This window comes from Candoia aspera, chromosome 15 (genome assembly GCF_035149785.1).
Source record: "Candoia aspera isolate rCanAsp1 chromosome 15, rCanAsp1.hap2, whole genome shotgun sequence".
Classification (NCBI taxonomy): Eukaryota; Metazoa; Chordata; class Lepidosauria; order Squamata; family Boidae; genus Candoia; species Candoia aspera.
In genome coordinates, this window is record NC_086167.1 from 16,269,442 (window position 1) to 16,291,942 (window position 22,501).

At 50.4% G+C, this 22,501-nt stretch overlaps 2 protein-coding genes across 2 annotated transcripts; one reads left to right on the forward strand and one right to left on the reverse strand.

The window, feature by feature from the left end:
- The first annotated feature begins 2,610 nt into the window (after positions 1 to 2,610).
- Positions 2,611 to 8,195, forward strand: DAO (D-amino acid oxidase). The gene is made up of 10 exons (XM_063315303.1): positions 2,611 to 2,854; positions 3,261 to 3,375; positions 4,233 to 4,309; positions 4,919 to 4,984; positions 5,864 to 5,918; positions 6,079 to 6,183; positions 6,445 to 6,527; positions 6,945 to 7,062; positions 7,264 to 7,362; positions 7,467 to 8,195. Exons 1-10 carry the CDS (start codon positions 2,661 to 2,663, stop codon positions 7,596 to 7,598), a joined length of 1,044 nt encoding a protein of 347 aa, XP_063171373.1. The 5' UTR covers positions 2,611 to 2,660; the 3' UTR covers positions 7,599 to 8,195.
- A 2,160-nt stretch (positions 8,196 to 10,355) lies between these two features.
- Positions 10,356 to 21,887, reverse strand: SVOP (SV2 related protein). Its single transcript, XM_063315302.1, has 16 exons — positions 21,726 to 21,887; positions 18,813 to 18,973; positions 18,600 to 18,685; positions 18,343 to 18,441; positions 17,320 to 17,391; positions 16,947 to 17,071; positions 16,647 to 16,710; positions 16,204 to 16,329; positions 15,822 to 15,950; positions 14,937 to 15,010; positions 14,222 to 14,298; positions 13,305 to 13,412; positions 12,447 to 12,558; positions 12,250 to 12,331; positions 12,002 to 12,091; positions 10,356 to 11,358 (listed from the first exon to the last, which is right to left on the reverse strand). Exons 1-16 carry the CDS (start codon positions 21,758 to 21,760, stop codon positions 11,167 to 11,169), a joined length of 1,632 nt encoding a protein of 543 aa, XP_063171372.1. The 5' UTR covers positions 21,761 to 21,887; the 3' UTR covers positions 10,356 to 11,166.
- Positions 21,888 to 22,501: the final 614 nt, after the last annotated feature.

A 22,501-nucleotide genomic window follows, 5' to 3' on the forward strand; every position in this document is an offset into this window, starting at 1 on the left:
CGCCCGCGGGAGGGAGGAAGCGGCGGCCGCGCTCGGAGGGGCCGCCGGAAAGGGCTCGCCGGAGCCCCTCCCGCCGCCCCGCAGCGCTCCCGCAGGGGACCCTCCCGGGGGGGCGGACGGCGCCCTCCCCGCGCTTGCAGCCCGGGCTGGACGGGCTGCGCGTGCCCGGCCCAGCCCGCAGCCCCCCTCGCCCCCCAGGCGTTGCGGGGGTCCGAGCGCCAGCCGGGCGCCCCCGCTTCGCGGCCAGCCCCGCAGACCCGGCTCGCGGGCGGATGCTGCTGCGGCAGGCGTGCGCTCCCTCCCGGGCTGCTCTCCGTCCTTGACCGTGGCGCGCGGGTCGTTTTTCCTGCCCCCCCACCGCCAGATGACTGAAGCCGCAGGACTCCGAAAGGTTCAGCCGCCGACTTCGGGGGCGATCGGACTCTGAAGTCCAAGCGCCTCGAGGGCACCAGGCTGGCATAGCAGAGATTCCTCCCCCAGGAGGACCCCCCAAAGCCACCTTTGAGAACCACCCCGCTCTCTCTGAAAGTGCAATTCCGTGCACCGTTCCAGCGTGGCATCTCCGGGGGATGCATGGCAGAAGTAGAGACCAGGGAAGACCCCCGCACCCCCCTCTGCCACAGCACCCGAGCAGACCCTCCACTCATCCCAACAGGTATAGGGCAGGCCACCTAACTTCCCACCCTCGTGGCTCGGGGGAGAACCTGCAGGATTTCCAGGAACCCCACAGATCTGGAGCAGAAGCCGCGACCCATGAGCCTGGAGGCTTTGCAGCCCCACAGAATAATCACCTGCCTCTGGAGGCCCTGGTGGGCTTATTTCCCTACCGGTTTCAGGAGAATTGCCCCCAGTCCCCCACCTCTGATGCCTGGGGGTGGGTAGAAGGCCAGGTGCATCGGTCCACCTTTCTGGCGTCCTGACAGCTCCCTAAATAAAAAGCCTCCACAATTCCCCCATGTGGGAATTGTCCCCACCCTGAAGTCCTCCGCATGATGCTCTTGCAAGAAAAAGGGGGGAGATGCTGAAGGGGACTGGGGATTTCACAAGCAGCCCAGTCTCCCGAAGGGTGGTACACGCCGGGGCAAGGAGGGGACTAGTAATAGTGACCGTAACGTCATCAACAGCATGGCAGTAACACATCTGGCTCTAAATTGTTGGTTGCAATTCAAGCCTTTATTATCTGGAGCAAGTAGAGATGGGAAGAATCTTGTGGGGGTTTTCCCAGAAGTGAACGAAGTACTTCAACAAAAAGAAATCAGTGGGGATCATTAGAGGGGATTATTCCCTGGAAATCAGAGCATGGATTCAAATCTTATGGAAGAAAACTTCCTGAATTATATGTATCGAAGAGAGTCTGGGGGACTGAAATTTTTCTAGGCAGAGAAGCCGGTAAATTATTTGTGGGGTTCTGAGACTCTTTCCAGGGTATTCCAGTAGGCCTTAGCGGAAGAATCCTCCCGTCACCTCGCAGCGTGAAGGCCAGACGGAAGGAAACTGGCCGAGCTCCGAGGCCAGAGAGCGAAGGGGCCACCAGCCTGGACCGTGCCACGCTGCTTACTCTGTGTTGGTTGAGCCTTGGGGGAGGGCGCCTCTGCACAAACATTTCGCTGTACGGAGAGCTTTAAAAAGAAAGCAGACGCTGCGCTGGACGCGAGAGGCCTCTCCCGATCACAGAAGCCGAGCCTGGCGGGGCCTGGGCAGAAGCACTGTGTTCCGCGTGGCGCCTCTGCCCAGAAAAAGTTCCCTGGCACAGGAGAAGTCTGAGCTCCACCTTATGGCCTCATTGTCCTCTCTGAAGGATCTTTGACCGAATGCATCAGCAAGTTTCCAGCTATCTCCCTGCAGGGAGCTTCGCCCTGTTGGGCAAACAGCTGTGCTAGAAGAGCTTCCAGGGCCCGTGGCTGTCCGCGGGGAGAAGGTACGGTCGCTTGGGTTGTTTCTTTCGGGTGGCGAGAACGAAATCTCAAGGAAGTGGCGTGGAGTGAAATGTGCTGCCTGGCAGTTGCGTGCTTGCAGAAAATAGGTTTCACTTTTCTGGGATTTCAGAGGCTCAATGGAGACAGGCAGTGGCCCGCTGGCGTGAGAGAAGAGAGTTCGGGACAGACAAAGCTTTTCTGCTGGGGTGGCAAAGTCTGGCTTTCGGCCAAGACAGGCTGGCGGCTCCCGAGGCTTTCAGACCCTCTGCCTTCGTTGTAAATTGTTACGGAGATAGCATGCGTTGAAGTTGGAGGGGAAAACCGCAGTGCGTGGTCCTCGCCCCCCTGAGAGCAGGGGTGGGCAACCTGTTGTGTCCGGGGGAACTGCCCCACCCACCCACCCTCCTCCTGCCCGGCCTGGACGTGGCCAGGGACCCTGTGACCTCCCTGGAGCGGGTGCGGATGAGATGTTTGCAGCAATTTGGGAGCCTAAAGCAGGGGGGCCAAGCGGGGCATGTGCCCTGGATGCCGCGATGGGGAGGTGCCAAAATGGGTGCGGAATCCATGTTTGCCCCCGGTGACATAGAGCCTAGTTGCGGGCCTGGCCTAAAGGAGCATGGTGAGAAAGGCCCAGGACTCATTTTACCCCCCAGATGAGAAAAGAGAAATTGATGCAATTCTTTGGGACTTGTCATCCTTAGGTGTGCAAGGTGGTTGCTGCTTTTGCCCCTTCCAGCCTCTGCCATGCGGGTAGCGGTGATCGGAGCCGGTGTAATTGGACTGTCCACAGCCCTTTGCATCCATGACCGATACCACTCCGCAGATCAGCCGCTGCAGGTGGAGGTCTATGCCGATGAATACACTCCCCGCACGACCAGCGACGGGGCCGCGGGCCTTTGGCAGCCCTACCTGTATGACAAAGGGAACACTCAAGAAACGTGAGAGCAGACGCTTCGCTCCCCTTGCAGAGGAAGGCTGGCGGGGGGACTCCTTTGCCTTTCAGATAACCGGGAGCTGGGGAGGGGGGCGTGTGCAAACCCTTCCTGTGTTCTTCAGGGATCCCTCAGTGAAAAGTAAAAGGTGCAGTGAGTTAAACGTTAAGGGCAACTTGCAAACAATAAGGCGACAGCTTTCTTTCCAGCCCAGGGAAAAAGTTATAACCAATCTGCTGATTGAGGAGGATCTGTGCCAACTTGCGCACGTACTTTGCCCTATTGCCCCACATACAGTACATCCCATCCATACTTCTCTGCAACTTTTCAGCTTACCCTCAGTTTTCTGTTGCAGTTCCCTAGAACTCAAATTGAAGGAAGATGTCTGATCTTCTCTTATTTAATATTGCAGGATCTGGAACAAAGAAACTTTTGATTATCTGCTTCAACATGTGAATTCACAAGAAGCCAAGGAAATGGGGCTGTTTCTCCTCTCTGGATACAACCTCTTCAGACAACCAGTACCAGTAGGTAGTGGACTGTGAAGATATCAGAGCCCTTTTCTCAATTCAGGCTTGTTCCCCTTGGAAAGGAGAGGCTGGAATAAAGTATCAAGAAGGTCCTGGGGGACTCACGTGGACTTTTGCTGGATCTCCCCTCCAAAAGACCTGATCCTTCCCCCCTTGCGAGGCATGGAACAGGAAGGCTTCCCCTGGGTAGGAAAATAAATTCAGGAGTCTCCAGGCAGAGGCTTCTTGATCATGGAGAATAATCACTCCATGCTGTTCTGTACTGGTCAGGCAGTTTTGGGGGGGAAACGTTCTGTTTGGTCACTACAAGTGAAGAGGGGAACTTTAGAGGATGGTCTACAGAAGATCAAATAAGCTGATGAGTGTTTTGGAAACAAGGTTCTATCGGGAACAATTGAAAGAGGTAGGTGCGTTTAGCATGGAGAACAAGTGAATAGAAGGAGAAGTGATACCGTCTGCAGATGTCCGAAAGATGCCCCACCGAAGCGCAGGTAATCTCCGTTGCTGCAGAGGGTGGGAGTGGCAGGGAAGAACGTTCCAGCTGAACCTTAGGAGAGGCTTCCCGGCAGCCTGAGAAACACCGGGAGGGGCAGCCTTGGGGCTCGGTGGACTCACCTTCACCGGAGGCCTTGAGGCTGAGCACGGCTGCTGGCTGCTGAAGATGCTCCACCTGCGTCTTGCGTTGGGAATCCTGCACTCAGGGAGTGGTTGACTGCTGGGATTTTCTGTTCCCCAGAACAGAAGGGGCCACGTTGCCAAGGCTTCTGGTTCAAGACATCTTTACTTTGCATGTGTGTGAGATGCTGTATCTCCCTCGTCCCCTCTATGGGACTGAAATGCGTCTTTCTCTGCAGGATCCGTCATGGAAACATACTGTCTTCGGATTTAGGAACTTGACCCAGAAGGAGCTTGAGTTGTTCCCAGGCTACAGGTATTAGGCCACCCCTCCTCCTTGGGTTTGGGAACGTTGTAGACACAAGCAGGACAGGACAGGAGTAGCAGCAGGTGGATTCAGAACCAGAGCCATGAGCGGGAGGGGGAAGCTGGGCACGGAAGTGGTGCATTCGTCGCGAGCAGAGTCCATGGCTCTTATCTGCAGTAGGCTGCTGGCCATGATTCTCGGCGGGGGGTGTTCTTGTTCTGGGAAGGAATAATTGTAATAAATAAGGAGCAGATGCGTTTCACCCAGGTAGCAACTTGACTTGTTTTCTAGGCTTGTGCAATGCATTGAGCCGTAAACAAACCAGATTGCCTGGGTCTGCACAACCTGCAAAGCAGCAAAAACAGCCCTGTTTTTGGAGGTTTTTAGAAGTTTAGTATGTTGTATGGATGCTTCTAGGTGTTTAACTGACCTAGATGAACATGTGGTGTGAACACGGCTCCTGTGATTCAGGAGAGAAAATAGTAAATGTAAGGTTGCCTCATCTACGCTGAAATCCTAGCTGACACCTGAGTTTAGATTCAGATGATTTTTTTTTTCATTTTATCACATAGTTCTGCTTCCTTATCCGTACTTTGTCATCTTTTTTCCTAATTTCAGCTACGGTTGGTTTAACACCGCTCTGATGTTGGAGGGCAAAAGCTACCTAACCTGGCTTATGAACCAGTATGTATGAGCCTTCATGTTCTGCCCCCTTTGCTCCCCACCTCTGAGTTTTAGGTAGCTTGGATGTTGTTTTCATCGTGACAGAGCGGGTGGCTGGGAAAAGCGGTTGGGACCATTTATTAAACCTTTAATCCACGTTCTGGTCTTTAACGATAAATTAGAACCATTGTCATTCAACAGCTAATAACAGCTGGCTATCATCAACCTTCCATGATCTTAAAAAAACTAGTTTGGGCAGAGAAGAAGTAGGCCAGTTGCCTTCGTGCCCTGCTTCTGGTTTTCTCAGAGATGTCTGCCTGGCTACCAGTTTTGAGTTTCTGACCTTTTCCCCCTGTTCTTTAGTCCTTCTGGAATCCTCGGAGGTTCCCTGGGTGTGCAGATAATGTCTCTCTGATCATGGTGTATTTAAGCACTCCTGGAATGGCGCTCAGTTGGCATAGAAGAGGGCAGTGAAGGTCCTCAGCCAAGGCGCTCTGCATGGAGGAGCTCAGGGAAATTTGCAGCCCTGGCCAGGCCAGGCGTGACTTGCCTGCTGCGTCCACAGCCTTTGGGAGCCCCTGACTCATCCGGCACAGAGGCAGGGTCGAATTTCTGACCTTAGGGGCTTCCTGCTGCAGAATGGCCCCCTCCCCAAAACGTGCCAAAAGAGGCGGGTTGGGAATGACTTGCAAATGAGCTGATGTCTCACGGGCACCCCACAGAGGATGCTCTTGCAGATCTGGGAAGCAGTTAGTCTCCCACATTACATTCAGAAGAAAGGGGTGCCTGAGAGTCGCAATTGGCAGTGGTCCCGTTGAGTCTCGTCCCCCCAAATCCCAGAGCCAACCTGCGTGTTTGTCGATCACTCTTTTGCTGACAGTCCTCCATTGCTCTTAAAAGGTTGACCTCACGGAGGGTCCAGTTCTTCCATCGGAAAATCAAGTCCTTCCAGGAGGTGAGTTGGGATGTGCCTAGAGCTGGCTGGGAATGATGGAAATGGAAATCCAGCACATCTGGAGGCACCAAGTTGGGAAGGTCGCTCTAGGCAGACGGGGTGGGCCTTGTGTTTCTGCAAAGCAAGATGGCGAATGGTTCCACTTACTCTCTTCTGTTAGCTGACAGCTCAAGGAGTGGACGTGATTGTCAACTGTACTGGGGTTCGTGCTGGGGAGCTGCACCCTGACCCTGAACTGCGCCCAGGCCGAGGACAGATCATCAAGGTGAGGCCTGGTTCTGGGTTTGGGGGCAGTTGGGGAGGGGCCAGCAGGCCTGGAGGATGCAAGCTGTTACCCTGCCTACAGGGACAGCACATTTGGACATTGGACGTTGGGGAAGGCTGGTCTTAACCTTCAGAAAAGGCCCTCAGCTCTAGAGGCAAACAGGAAAGTGGAGGCACGTTTCGTTTGCCTTGGCGTAATAGACCAGGACCACATCGAGCTCCCTCCTGTTCTTCTTTCTCCGCGCTTGTTTTGGATCTCTAGGTTGAGGCCCCCTGGGTGAAGCACTTCATCGTCACCCACGACCTTGAATCTGGGATATACAAGGAGCCGTACATCATACCCGGGTAAGGAAGATGCAGTTGACAGTGGTGGGATTATCAAGATGGAGACCAAGGTGGGAAAGGGGACTTCTGCATCTCCTGTGATCAAGCTGTTCTCCCTTTCTTGGAATCCCGTGATCCAGTTAGGACTGGGGGGAGGTCCCCACCATCTCCTGCTGACATCCTTCAGTGAGAAAGGAACGCTGTTTGATCCCCAGCTTCCTCTAACTTGGTGGCTTCCAGTGGGTGGGGACTCTGTGGCTCTGCCGGTTCAGCATGATGAGAGCGGTAGCACAACACACCTGGCGGACAACAGATTGGGGAAGGAGGTCCATCCTGAAAGGGGGTGGATGTCCGGTCCTCAGTTCCACCTGCTTAGCACCATTCTTACTGAAAATAGCTTAAGACTGACCTTTCACCCTGCCCCCTTGTTTTTTGCAGGAGCCGTGCAGTGACGCTGGGGGGTATATTTCAGCTGGGGAACTGGAGTACAGAGAACAGCCCACAGGACCACAGACAAATTTGGCAAGGGTGTTGCAAGTTGATGCCCAGCCTCCAGGTAGATCAGCTCGCCCAAACTGGCCAAGATGGGTCAAGACTGTTGCGAGAAACGCTTGCATTCCCCCCCTTCCCTAGACAGAGGGAAAGCTCCCCGGCAGCTCATCCAGGGGTTTTAGTGCCTCACAGACTGAGGAGGCATTGGAGAAATAACCTCTGGGGCCTGCCTCTGAGAATAAGCTGCAGGATGTAATTCTTCCAGAAAGCCAAGATACTGGAAGAATGGAGCGGTCTACGTCCAGCACGCCCTAAAGTTCGGTTGGAGCACGAGACCGTTGGCCATGGAATGCTCCGATCAGAGGTAGCCATTTTTCTGAATGAAAGCGATTGCAGGAGATTTTATATATTTGATTCTTGCATCTCATCTGCCTCTCCGCTTTAAGCTTTCCATTCTTTCTCTTTCAGGTGATTCACAACTACGGCCATGGTGGTTTTGGGCTCACCATTCACTGGGGGTGTGCCATGGAAGCAGCCAAATTATTCGGGAAGATCCTGGAAGGCCAGAAGTTGGCCAAGCCACCTCGGGCCAATCTTTGAACACATGGCAAAAGTTTAGGAAACTTCTCTGCGTACATCTATTTTTCTTCCTTCCATCTTGCAGAATTTGGGAGTCCAGATCCTTTTCATAAGAGTATTTAACTGGGATCCTCACTAAAGAACCTTGGCTGGGTATACAGAGTAAATAAGACTCCTTTTGGGGGGAGGTGAGATGTTCCAAGACTGTTGATTGAAAAAGATTTGTGGAGCTATTCCATCTTTTCTTTCATTTGGGGTTTTGGTACAAAAATGTCAGACATGGTGATGGGAAAACATGGGGAGTTGCCAATGGAAAATTTGGAACATCAACCATTGCACGGATTCCTAGGTCTTAGTACAGATATACCCCGAGGTTTTTTCATGGATGCTGAGTTTTATTCATGGGGTGAGATGCTCAGAGGGCTACCAGCCATCTAAAAATGCTTCCCTTTGGATTCCTTCCCAGAGCAGGAGGCTGGGCCCCCTTCTGCTCTGTGGGTCCATGCAACTTTCTCTTACACTTTTTCTTCTCAAATGACAAGTACATCTGCTTCCCTATTCATGTACGCCTTGCTTCTGGATTCTAGCAGAGTTGCCCTCTATTAAAACTTGTCAAAATACCTTGCAAGCATACCTGACTGAGCCTTTATGCATGCTCACTCATTTCTTTCTTAGCCAACCTCTTTTTTTATCTCTTAAAAAATGCTCAGCTTTGCAAGTGTCCAGTCAAGTCAGCTCACTACTTAGGGGGAGAGTGTCCATCTGAATAAATCATGATGAACAGGGTAACGGCTGAAACGATCGATATCTGAGGCTTCCCAAATACAGTTGAAGAGGTTTCCGTAGATGTTTTGCTACCCAAGTGAGGACCTTCCCTTGCAGTTTAGAGGGGGGCAGGAAAAGGATGTGACCGGTGTCAGCAGAGCCAGATGGAGAAGGAGCATCCTGAATGCTGATCAATGAGGCAGAAGAAGAGTCTTCCCTGGTTCTGGGCAGTCCCTGGCAAAACACAGGGGGCATCATCAGCTGCTTTCCACTGATTCCAATTCTCCATCCACCCCTGACCGGCAGCAGCCCATCTCCAGGGGTTCTGACTGGAATTTCCAAATAAGGCCACTCGAGCTGTGGTGAGTTTTCAGCCTGATGGTGGACCCTTTCTAGGGTGGACACGGTTCCTGTCACTGAGGGAGTAAGTAGCCCCAAATGGCCGTAATCCTCCTCCTTATGAAAACGATTCATTTATTCAACAAAAAATATCCAGTGTGGAATCGTGTGTAATTAACAGAGAGACAGAAGAATATAGTTCAAGAAGCTCAGTATACAGAAATCTTGAGAACACACATGGCAGTTAGAAACTGTACATTCGAACATAGCAGACATTTAAATAATACTCCCCCCCCCAACATTGAAGAATACAAATATCATTCAACACAGCATATACAGCAAACTCGCCCCAAAGCTTTGTGAGTTGAGGTGGGTAACCAACTGAATCCCAAATACCACAACTGAGCATCAAATGGCATTTTTCGAAGCGAATATTTGTAGCCCAGGATTGAACTGTGGAGTCCTCGGCGCTCTCCGAGCCTGGTTGTTTTCTTGCAGACGTTTCATTGCCAGGAGATTTTTTCACACTGAAGATGGTGCCTGGTCTGGCAATGAAACATCTGCAAGAAAACAACCAGGCTCGGAGAGCACCGAGGACTCCACAATGGCATTTTTGCTTGTTTTTTTTTAATGAACATACCAACAGTCCTTTGCGTGTTTAGAGCCCTCTCTTTGGAAGCGTTTGTTATGGACATGGGTGAATTTCTGGGATTCAAATGCTCCTTGAACATGGGCAGGCCAAAACTTAGAAAGGGAAAAAACGACAGCATAGATTTCCAGCTCGGTGGCCGGACGCTTGCAAAATTCAGCTTGGTTTGCATCATCAGGGAGAAACCTAATCGATTTAAAGAGTACGTGATTCAGTTTGGAAGAGTCTCCTCTTTTTTTGATCATCACTGTTCAACAGAAAGCTGGTCTATCTGTACAAATAATCTGTACAACTAAGAGAACTTACACACGCTTTTACGTAGCGCTTGGTAAATACGATGTAAAGAAGACCGGTGGGAAAAATGTTTCCAAATAACCAGAACCCAGAAAGCCACTCGTGAACATCTCTCTGTCAAAAACCTGCCTGAATTCCTTGTGCGTTACAGCTGAAATGGTCTTAACAGAAGCCCTCATAGCTCTAAACACCCTAGGAGTTGCCTGCATGTCCCTGTGCCTGCGCACGCGCACACAAGCATCGTAGCTATAAAACTGCAGCCTCCTTAAATACCATCTGAGGCTTCCCAATCCAGATATGATGACCAGATGATGTTTCCTGCATTAGCTGAGCCAGTCAAAGGCTACCAGTCGTGAGGGAGAGATAGTGGCTCCAGTTCAAAGGCAGAATGCCCCTGAACGTGAGGAGGGAGGAGGAATATCCAGGAAGGTGGCACCCTTCTCCTGCCTATGAACCTTTGGCATTGGTGGGGTGCCCAGTGAGGGGAAGAGGATGGTCAGCTGGACGGTGCAGCCTGCCTCTGGATGTGGGGTTTCCTATGACCACCACCGGGACTTACACCTGTTCCTAGACCTCCCTGTTGGTGAACATGGATATGAGCCAATCGTGACCATCACCGTTCCAACTTGTATGAAGAAGCAATCTAGTTTGACCAGACAGAATCTGCTCCTGTTCCATTTTACTGGCTGAACCTGAATTCTATGAGAAAGAGAGAAAATCTTCCCCCCTCCGTTATTTTCACACCATGCCTCACTTCACAAACATATACATGTTTTCTCCTCTAGTTACCTCATAAGGACAACACTCCAGTCTTTGGATCATCTTGCCACCTTTTCCTGCTGCACAATCTCCCTTTCGAGACAGGCAGCCATAACCACATGCTGTGCTTCCAAATGCATTTCCTTTTTTGCAGGATGCGCTTCACTATCCAAGGAAGCTCTCCAAAGGAACAGCATTTATCGGAGTGCCTGTCTACCCTCACAATGCCAGTTGCCAAGGAGGCTCAGCTAAATCGGTGAAGGTTGGTGGGCCTTGGTAGTTCATGGTGATTGAAAGAGTGCAAGGCTGATGATCAATTCACAAGCATCTATGACTGCCTGTGAGCTACGCTAGGAATAAGTGCGCGCACATATGAACCCGTTTGCTTCTCAGGGTTGAAGACATGGGACATCTTGTGAAGAATGGAGTCCTCTGAGTTGTGTGAAGGCATGGTCCTTGCTTGTGTGACATGGAAAGACTCACTTGGCAACAAAAACTAAGCCTGGTTTTCATGTTGTCCATGTCCACCATGAAAAACTTAGCAGAAATTTGGAGCCAGTTCCTTCCATGGTTATATCATGTTCCTCCTCAATCCACACACACACGCGCACACACACTTTCATATCCCAGATTGAATGCCTCTCCTTGCACTTGGGGGTGGTGCGGATGCAAGCAACAAAGGATCCAGGACAGGTTGGCCATCCTTTCTTTGGGCCACAGGATGGTAACAAGATATTGCACTTCTCGGGCATTGGGAGTGTTGACTTCCTCCAGGTTGGGCAATCAGCCCTGAGAGCCAGAGTTTGATTGGGGGACGCCACGCCCAAACATCTCCTGCCCCCACTCCTTGTGGGTAGATTCCTGCAGGCCGCGGCCCCTGGTTTCGATGGGCAGCAAGCAGGAGGCCAGGGCTGCCAAGATGCAGCACCCACTATAAACCAGCAGTGTCAAATAGACCGAAGACTCCAGCATCACCTGGAAGTGGGGGAAGGAGAAAGTAAGCAAAGAATGTTGCTCTTGCCAGGGTTCAGACAAAAAAGGACCCACAGGGCTTGGTCAAATCTTCCAGGGGGTGAGTTAAATTTGGGTGGATTCCTGCCCTCCTTTTACCCCCTCAGGTGGCAGGTTGCAAGCAAAGCTTTTGGCTGTTGTTGGCTCGGACAGTGTGCCTGTTGACCTTTGTAATAATATTGTGACAAGGACTGTGTTTTCCAATGACTGACAGCAGCCTCAGTAGATGAGGGGCAGATAAGGGGGACGTCAGCTCCTGCTGGCTGCGTTAAGGGAACAGTCACCCAGCATATCTGAAGATCGCCAAGCTGGGGAAGGCAGACAATCTCATCATGATATTCAATCATTTTTGTGGGTCCTCACAATTGCCTTCTTGAAGTGTCTTTAAAAAAAATATCGGGGAATGAGAGAAAGCTTAGAGTAGATGGAGAACCTTACAAATGGGGAGGCAGCTGGGTTGTAGCAAATCTAACTGACACTCAGGTTCTGCCATCACACTGCTAGACCTTCATTTTAGAAGTCTCCAGGCCCTCCACGATTTAGTAGACTGTCCCGGGACAGGCTTGGGTCAAGGGAAGCACTGATTTGCCACTAGTCCTTGCTTTACCTGTGCAATGAAGGGCGTGATGAGGGCACCAACTCTGGCTACTCCACTACATGTCCCGAGGCCCAGGGCACGCGTGGCTGTTGGGTAAACCTGTTGAGGAAACCATAAACATCTTGAGGCTCCCTGTCCGCCCTTCCCCTCACTGCAGCTGGTGGCCACTCGACCCAACCCTGGACCTCTCCCTCGGAAGCCCCAACCCTCGCCAGAGTCCTCGGCTTGGATGAGAAGCGCTTTCCCTTCCTTCCTACCTCTGGGGTGTAAACGTACGCAGCCTGAAATCCTCCGGAAATAAAGGCCCTGGCGACGAAGAGGAGCACGGTGAGCACCTTCCTGTACCAAGAGAAGATGGTTTGCTTTCCCATGAACCAGGGTCTTTCCCTTGCAGCCCTGCGGAGGAACCCCCAAGCGGGGTGGGTCCCTGCTTCTCTGGGTCCTTCAGACTCACCTTCCGACACAGAGAAAGAGCAGGAGGCTGCAAAAGGCAAAGACCAGAAAGGAGAGCGCCATCGTCTTCTTGCGGCCAATCCGGTCGATCACCCACAAGGTCACGAGGACCCCTGGAGGAGAAGGAGATGCGCTTCAGTGCCGTTTCACCACCACCAGCGTCCAGGTGCGAGGGCCAAACCTTCCAGGATGCAGCAGAAATTGAGTCACCCCCAGTGTGGGAAAGTCCACCTGCCTGGCCAGCCAGTAGTTCTAGGTTGGACTGGCCGCTTCTCTGAATGTGCTTGCCGAGCAGACTGAAGGACCTCACTTCCCTAGCCGGGTTCCTCCCCATCCCCTCCCTCTTCCCCAGGAGCCATTTCTAAGGACAGAGTCTGTAGGTGCTGCACACATCTCCAGGGCGGCGGCACCACGTTAGATGGCTTCGTTGGCGTAGAAGGAGCATCTCTTGCTTCCTCTTGTAGCTGCGCTTCCGGCCTGTCTCAAAAGAGTTCGGGATGACATGGGAGAGTGAAGTGGAGGCATCAAAGCAATCATCACCATTCCGACAGAAATGAGGGGAAGTGACTAAAACGGGGAAGGGGAAATCCCAGAGGCCAGTACTTATTCTTGAATTGTGTTTAGCGTCCTGGGAATTGCAGCTAAGTTGAAGAATATGTTGGCAGTGTGTCAGTACAACAGGAATCAATTCTAACCGGGCATGAGATACGGGAGCCAGGTATGCATTGTATCGATGTCCCAGAACTCCGTTCCCAACCACAGTGGTGCCAAAGAGGTGAGGAGGGGGTCACAATATCCTCCCTCTCTCGCCCCCCACCTGCAGACACCCATGGACGCTGTCCCCTTTTCAAAGGTCTACCTGGGAACTCAGAGAGCGTGGTCCAGAGCAGATCGATGTAGTCCTTTTCTGTCAGAAATTCGCACGCCAGGCTGCATTTTGCTTTTACTGTTTTCCTCCTGCTAGATACTTAGATGAAGCAAGGAGAAAAAAAGGAGGAGGAGTAAATGAGGTCTTGGGCCCCCACCCCCGTGCTGGGTAGTCAGCCTTGTGCCCTGAGGCCTGGCTGCACCCTTTTGCGCACTGTGAGCTGTCAGCAGAACCCCCCTCACTTGACCACCATCACAGTTCCTCCACCAGATGCCCACAGGGTGACCCACCCACCCAGAGCAAACTTGAAGGAACCATTTGCCCCTGGGAAGCCCTCATGAAATTAGTCATTCCAGGGGCTAAGAGGTGCCGCTACGCATGCTAGCAGGCCACCGGCTGAATGGACATCTGCGAATGGTCCTTCCTGACCTCAACTGAGGGACCAGGTCGAAACCATACATTTAATCCAGCTTCCCCAGTCTGGTGCTGGACAGGACAGAGAGGGAGTGTCAAATCGTTGGAGTGGAAACTTCAGAGGTTAACTCAAGACAATCAAACATGGTGCCTGGGAGTGGAAAACTAGCTGGAAATCAGAAATGAGGCAGCTGGGAATGGGAAACCAGCAGCTAGTGGAACTACCAGCATACAGAGGAGATGTTACTGGAGGGGAGCAAGAGACAGCTGCTGAGGTCCCCCACTGAGGAGTTGGGCAGCCATGAATCTCCAATGTCTTCCCTCAGAAGAACCCTTTGGGCTGGTCTTAAGACAAAGGGTTTCCCGGGGCCTGGGCATTATCCTTTCCCCACTCTGTTGGACTCCTCGAGCAAGTAGGTCAGAAGCATCTTGTGCTGAAAAGGTCCTCCCTGTTTTCCCCCTTCCCCTGAATCTACTCGGCCACCCAGACTCACAGCTGCAGAGGTCTCCCGCTTGGAAAAGCTCCGTGGTTAGCAAAACAAGACCATAGTAAGAAAAGGCATTGGAGAACCTGTGAAGAAGGAAAAAAAGGACCTCAGATAACAAGATGCACCAAAAAAGGAAGCATGAAGGTCAATATGGGTGCTGCCATGTAAAACAGGTATTGGCACCCCAAAGAGAGAAACTGTTCTACCCAGTTCCATCTCATGGGAGGGGCCAGGAACAGAGACTTGCTCTGAGATGGTCCCCAGATGTCCTGCATCTGGCCCAAAGCAAATTTAAACTCAGATTTAACCCACCTCCTGGGATATTTTAGCAAGCAACTGCTTTCCTTACTACTACTGTAAATATCTTTCTCCATTAATGCTCTTACTGAAGCTGTTACACTACTTAAGAAGTTTTTGCCAATTTGCCAGTTGTAAATCCTTCCAGCGTTAGTCTAGAGGGGTGATCCCAGGATTCCACGGCAGTGGGACCTCCGGGATGAGGTCGCTTGTGCTAAGGAGCCCATAGGAGCCCACTACCTGGCCCCCCAGACCCACTGCTTCTCAAATGACTTTCTAGGGCGAACAGAGGATCTCCAAGATCTCAAGTGAGCTGCTTGTAAACTGCCAGACCTTCACACCCATCAGCCAGACTGCCTCTGGGCCACCAGCCAACCTGGTGTGAGCGGTAAAGTCAGATTTCCATGCAACCTTGCCACCTTACCAGATAAACCACAGCAGAAGTGTTGTCAGCCTAAACTGTGGCGTGAATAAGTCCCTCATTTTCCCTCGATCTTCCTGTTTGGAAACAACAATTGACTGTTCGAGGCTGTCTGAACAAACAGCAGAAGCAATGCGCACAGGTGCAGCTCCAAGTTCTCTTGGTTGATACGAGAACTGGAAGTCGCCCGGGCAAGGATTCAAGGCCGCAGATCTCTGAGGTTTATTGCACGAGCGAGGAACGCTGTTGAGAAAGTGTGCCAGCTCTGTTTATGGTGAAATCCAGGTTCAGATTCGGGATCTTTTTTCCTGTCCACATGGTGCAATCGGCTTGAAGCCTCTCTTTTTGGACAGGAGGAACAGCCCATTCCTTCCTATTGTAACAGACTAGTCTTGTTTCAGGGTGTTGTGTCTGGCAAACCGTGCAAAATGGGCTTGGCTCAGAGTCTTTCTCAACAACTGAGCAAACGTCTGCCTCTGCCCAGGGTCTTCATTCGTTCTCAGGTGAGGGGATTCTTCTCAACAACACATTCTGAGCTGGGGCACCAAGTTTTGGGGTAGCCTCCCAGGAAAGATTTCTCCCTCCTCGCCCCACCCCCATCCACTGACTGTACTGAGCATTTCTTCACAGCATTTTCTTTTCTTTCTATCATCTTGAAGAGGTTTATGGTCCTACTATGTGATTACTTCTTGACTCCTAAGACTGCGTTGAATCTGCTGATACCCACCTTTGGCTCTATTGCTGGTGGTATGTTTTCTCAGCAGTTTAGAGAAAAGCGGGGTAGAGAATTAGTGAAACCAAGACATCACTCAGCATTAAGACATGTGGTGGACATCCCTTCCTCCTGAAGGCTTGGGATGGTCATGAAGGCCTTCCTCCTATGCTCACCTGCCTAGACATAATCAGTTTCCCCAGGGGCATTGGAGCACCATTCTCAGTAGCTATCCTCTTCAACGTAGCAATGGCCTTTTCTTGGTTGCCGGTTAACACATCATATCGTGCACTTTCTGGCAGCCACTGCAGGAGACAAGGAAGACATTCCACAGATCAGCTTTCCCCAGCCTGATGCCAAAACTGGACCTCCCATCACCCCAAGCCAGCAAGCTGGAAGTGAAGTGGGATTGTGGTCCAATACTTCTTGAGGGCATGATGGTGGGGAGCATACCAAAGGGTTAGGATAAATAACTGCCAAGCAAGAAATGCCAGCTCAGTGCAAAAGACAAATTTGAAGCCATTGCTCTGAGACTCTGATCCAAGAAGGAATACGTACAAAACACAAGATGGCAAACAGCATAAGGGGGGCGGCGGAAAGGATGAGCAGCCAACGCCAGCCAAGGGTGGGCATCACAAACACCGCAAGGAGGACTTCAAAGACAGTTCCGATGGCCCAGAAGACCTGTCCAGGCAAAGGAGGAATAGGCAGGATTGTCTGAATGGGTGAGTTCCATCTCAGCAGGGTAGATTAAATTGCCTCTGCTTTTGATGGCCACTACCTCTGGAAAATCTGTTCCTCATGACTTGTTCACACGGGGCATTCCCAACTGATTTGGTTGTTATAAAGCTACGTACTAACAACAGCACACATCCCAACAGCAAAATATGACACAATCTCATCCAGTAATGGACTCAGAAATCTCTATTCCTTGGCCTTTCATTTTGGATTAAGAACCGGGGCTTTCTCTATCATCTGAAATCTGACTTTTCCCAGCTTACCTCAATCAGCAATATGCATTTTGCTCTGGATTTCATGGGGAGGAATTCTGCATATAACGTTACCCTGGAGAGAATAAAAATATCAAAGAGGGAGATCCTATGAGAGTGTCCAAAGGGTATGGGTACATATGCCCAGAAATACTATTGGCTTTTTATTGAAACTCTTGTGAGAAATTTCAAAACAGCTTTATTCTAGCTTGGAGATGGATTCTGAGCTGGGAAGCCGTGGAAAGATGGCAGCCATTTCAGGAGGCCCCTCCAAAATCAGGTTGTGTCCAGAAAAGGGAGCTGTGTACTTACGACTGGGGGACTCCTCCAATCCCAAAGCCCACCAAGCCCCTCAGGACCAAGATCCAGCTGTAAACTGGTGCAAATCCACTAAGGACTCCATAGTACAATGTCCAGAGCACGCTGATCTTCAGGCCCTGCGCAGAATGAAGGAACACAAACATAACACATTTGCTGGATGAAAATCCCAACCCTTCCCCTTAGCTTTAAGCTGCAGAATACATAGCAGATAACCCCTGACCCTCTAAATGTGGTTGCAAGTGGCAGTTGTAGAGGACTGGAACGGTAGGTAATTCATCTGGAAGGACGGTAGGCTAGGAAATGTTGGTTTAGCATTTAATGCAACGTGACCAGCAAATATTCCAGAGGAATGTGGGAGACTTACGGTTTTTCTGCCATATTGGTCTGAAATATTTCCCCACAGTGTGGAACTAAACATCATTCCCAGGAAAACCACCTGCAACGAATGGGATAAAAGGCATTTGCTAGGTGCAGGCTGAGATGGGGGTTTTCTAAGATTTCCACATGATGAAGGAACAATAATCTTAGCAAATGGATGTTCAACTGACTCTCAGCACAAGAATTTTACAGGAGCCCTTGCCATGTGCTCAGGGGTCCAACAAAATGTATTTATTTATTTATTTATTTGAATTTATTAGCCTCCCAACTCAACTCCTTCTTAGAGGGTTAAAATTGCAGAAGTTGGTAAATGACAAAATGGTCAGGTGAGTTGGCCATACCTCAAACAATATCAAACAATATACTGGGGTGTAGATGGAGTGTTATCTATCAGGCGAAACACAACAAAGCAACCCTTAGATATTTTGACTCATTAAATTTAAGCCCTTATTTATTTAAAATTATTGATATTCTTCCATGAGCCCACTACTTCATGGAAGGCACCATGGGGAATCACCAATGCAATTCTATGTGTGGACGTAACAAATAAACATTGCCATAACCATTCTTAGTGCCTGCAATGTCTTACGGGTTAATCAAGAAAAGAAACTCTTTATCCCACTGAAAACAATCAAGCAGGTTCCTATCAGACAGTAAATTCTCACATGCACCATCTGTGGCCAAGTCCCAGATCCAGGCCCCTGAAATTAAATTGGAGAGGGCCAAGCTTCTCAACAGACAATATTATCCCCTTGTCCCAAAAAGTAAATTGAGGATCTAATGCTGAAATTCTGCATGTGGGGTGTGACTCAGTGGGACTGACATCTAAGAGAGCATGCATAGGACTGGCATCAGTTTACTTCTGGGAATGCCAAGAACTTTTACGCTCCCTGCACTATTGAGCTTGCTTACTGAAAATAATGGGCCTTTTTTTACTGTCTTAACACCCCACGGCAACAAGTGGAAACCCTTTAGAGAATACAGGAGGAGCTGTGTGGTATTTTCCTACCGATGTGAGCAACGCAACTTGCCAGGTGGGTAATCGCCACTCACAATGAAGCTGAGGTGCAAGGATGCTCAGAATCATCATTTCCATGGCATCAGCCATCTGGAAGGGAAGGGAGACAATATTACCACCCCTTGGCCCTTATCCTTCAGAACTGATGTGTCCCGTTGTCTAGGTGGACAAATCAGGATGCAGGACAGTGTTGCTTTGATCTGAACCTTTCTGACAACCCCTCAAGAATGGCAGATCCATCTACTTGCCCATGCTAAGCCAGTCAGGATGGAGAGTTTCCACTGGAACTTGCCAAACCCAATAGCTTCCACCACGTCTTCCACCATGAAAGTATCTGGAAGAGAGACAGGTGTGCCAAGAGACAACACTCTTTCACCCACCATCACATTCCCAGTTTGCTTTCATGCTTTGACATGTGTGTGAACAGTCCGCTGTTTCCTCAGGGCTAGTGCTCTACTCACCATCAGTTGGGTTGGCAAACTCCTTCGGCACAATTCCTCCATCTTCCAACTCTACAGCTTCTAATTCTGTCTGGACACCCTCAATTTGGACTTCATGCTCTCCTGATATGGCATCCTCTTCTGAACGGGTGCTTTCTCCTGTGCGGCGGAACTTGACAATCCTAGCAATGTGGGAAAGATCCAGTCATTCCATGGAGGTCTGGAGGAAATGGGAGTCTGCATACATGGTTTAGCATCTCTGTGGGTACCAGACATAAATGGGGACTTCTGCTTGGAAATCATAGCAAGGTCTGTTCCTTGTCTAGATGTCAGATTTGTAACAAAAGTTTCTATCTTTATCTAAAGGGGGTTGTGCCAAAGGGCACCTTAGAAGTTATAGCTCACGGAGTCAGATAAATATGCAAGCCATTTAATGGTGAAGGAACTTGACAGCTTGCCAGAAACTAAATCTGTTTCTTTCTGCAGAAGGCAATGATTCCAGCAACAACTACAAGGTCACTGAGTGCTGGAGATGCAAATATATCTGAGATCTCAGACAATGAATGACTTTTTGGCTCCTGAAGCTAGCTAGCTGGCTAAATAGATATATCTGACACACATATATACACATGCATATAAAAAAGCTTGCTATGGTGGCTTTAAAAAGGATAGAGAGATACTGAAAAAGCAAAAGATAGTCCCTCCAACATTTAGTGCCCAAAGAGAATATTTCATATCGCTTCAACCAAGAAGCAGAATTCATGTTACGCAGCTAAGTCACTGGGGAAACCAGTACAACTTGGTATGCTAGTGCAGCTCCCTGATGGGTGAGATGACCACTGAGTTATTAGTATTTTGGCAATGTGAGAACAACAAAGATATTTGGGTCAATTTAAATCTCAGTCTCATGCTCCCTCCCTTTCTCCACTTGAAAACTTCCGTCTTGAAGCACTTGAATGCTTCAGGTCTTTTAGCCAGGAGTTCTTCGGAGAGAGATAACAAGGATAAACACTCCAAAAGAAGAGAATCTCTGTGGCTCAGGGTTGAACTGTGGAGTCCTTGGTGCTCTCTGAGCTTGGTGGTTGGCTGGCAGATGTTTCATTACCCAACTAGGGAACCTCATCAGTGCTGAGGATAAACACTGTTTTGTTACCTGGATTTGAGATCATCATGGCCACCAAGGATCACATCCTGATTTTTGAGTGCCCCCTGAGCCTCCAAAGGACTGTAGGGCTTGTCTGCTTTCCATATGTGGCTGCTCTTCATGCTTTGCCCGTTCATATTTCATCAGCATCAATTATGCAAGAAGCTGACAGACAGACTCTTCTTGGCCGCTTTCAGCAACAAAAGAGCTTCCATTTGCAGAGTGGAAAAGGAGGGAAAGTGCTTTACGCGGACCCCTCCCCAGAAGTATCGGGCTACACTGATCAGACTGCCACACCTAAAGGGCCCTTATTGTATTGTCAGGATGATAATTTATCACAAAATATATGCACCTTACTAAAACCCACCAGAAGGAAAGAGGAATAGCTATGTGGCACAACTATTGATCCCACATTTCATTGATCAAAAATTCCAAATGCTTTGGTCATAAGAAATCACAAATTCAGCCCCCAGGTATCTCCAGATCAATTTTGGGCCCCCAAGTGCTCAGCTTGCATGCTCAAGAACCCATAAACCATATCCATTCTGAAATCGTAAATTGGACACCTCCCCTCCTTCTCCACTTCAGAAAGCAAAGTGGGCTGTAGCTATCACAGTCTAGCTTGGCCTACAGAGAGGATCCTGGGTCTTCACCGAACTGAATCAGCCCCTTCTGGTTCTGTCTTGGGATCTTCCTTTGAGAAGATAGTTTTGAGCAAAGCAAGATCCTGGCTCCCTGAAAGGCTTAGGCTAAGGGAATGGTGCCCTGCTTTCGCCCCACTACAAAAGCTTTCCAAATGCTCTCTTCCTGGGGGGAAGGGGAAGCATCTTTCAAAAAGGAAGGGACTGCCTGCCGGAACCAGCTGGAGCTGAAAAGACACAACAGAGCATCCCACTGATGTCAGGAGAGCGACTGTGCTTAAACTGGCTTCACCTGGCAAAGCTCTCGGCTGCCGAGGTGTTTCCATGGGATGCCTTTGTATGCGCTAAAGCATCTTGCATCCTCAAAAGGAGCTAATTAAGCCAATGTGTGAAAGGTATTTAAAAGGCTCCTTTGCCTAGAAAATCTTGCAATTTGATCTGTGCCTGATCCATAAGCCAGCTGCCTGTAAAATAAAGGTTATTTCTCAGCAGAGCCAGGCAGTCAGAAGGAGAAATTCAAATCCCTGCAAACGTGTGGGTGTCTCTGCTCAACACACACATCTGAGGAGGAAGCATAAGCTACCTGCCCCCGCCCACACTTCTGCTTAGCAATGCCATGCATATTCTCCCAACATTAGTCTTCTCAGAGCCCTTCTCCTTCCCCTCCCCCCTTCCTCAGTGCCTTGGTGGATCTCTCTGCAAAACCTATATTTGCAGGAGAAAGCTGAGAGATTCCTAGCCACCCCCATTCTTGCAGCATTCAGGAGGAGGCAGAAAAACATGTTCAGAATCTAAGATCTTCTGCTTCCAATGTTGCAAATGTTTGGCTGGGTCAGAGATGCTCTGAAATTTCCCTTCAGACAACAACTCCTGCCACAAAGGCAAAGTGTTGATCCTGGGAGGAAGGCAAAGGATGCTTTGGGCAACCCTTCCCATCCAGGGACCCCCCAGATCTACAGCTACAACTCTCATCCCTGGGTGATGGCTGGGAAAATCCGGCCGCTCTGGTCCCAGGCCTCTGGAGGGCACCAGGCAGGAGGGACGGCTGCTGTTGGGGACCTTGCAGGAACGAATTAAGAGCATGGAATAATGGGGTTCTTTGCAATACCCCTCAAGGAACTGGGGCGCCCCCCCGCCCGCGTTACTTACGGCAGCTGCCTTAGCTGGAATAAATCTTCCTCCATTGTAAAGGTGGGGCTGGGGGAAGGTCTCTCATCGCTCTTACATGGTGGGGAGAAAGAGAGAAGCAGGCGGTTTCAGGAGGCTGGCGGGCAGGACAGCTCCCGTTGCAACCAGCCAGCCTGCGAGATGCAAACCCAGGAGGAGGAGGCGAGCTCCGAAGCAGCAGCAGCAGCGGCGGCAGCGGCAGCGGGGTGGGGGTGGGGGGGCAGCTTGCTTGCCTTGAAATCCTTCCCCTTTTCTTGCTGGCTGCTCTCAGTTCGCTTCACTTGCTGCAGGGCAATCTTCCACCTGGCTGGCAAGAGACCTTCACCTTGCGCCAGGCACGGGCTGCTGGAGAACTAGGAAATGCTTGGGGGCAAAACGCCATTGTCTAAGGCTGGGGGCCCAGTGGGGTGAAAGATGGACCCAGGTCTCCAAAGCTCCTCCTACAGCTGTGGGTTTTGCTACAAGAGGTGACTAAGAAGAGATTTCTTGCTAGGGTGGACACAAGGCTTCCTCGGTCCAGGGATGGAAATTCAACCCATGCAGCTTTTCTTTCCAGGGCTAGGGGTTGAGCAACGGTCGCTACGGGGTTGTGGAAGAAGACTTCCATCTTCTGCCTCTTCACCTGCAACTCCAGTGGCCTCATGGGGCTTGCTTAAATGTTGCAGGTGGAACAGTTGAACTAGGCAAAGCATTTTAGAAAAGGCAAGGCTCTAAACTCAGTACAAAAAGGTGAATGTATGTCCACCCAACTGAAAGCA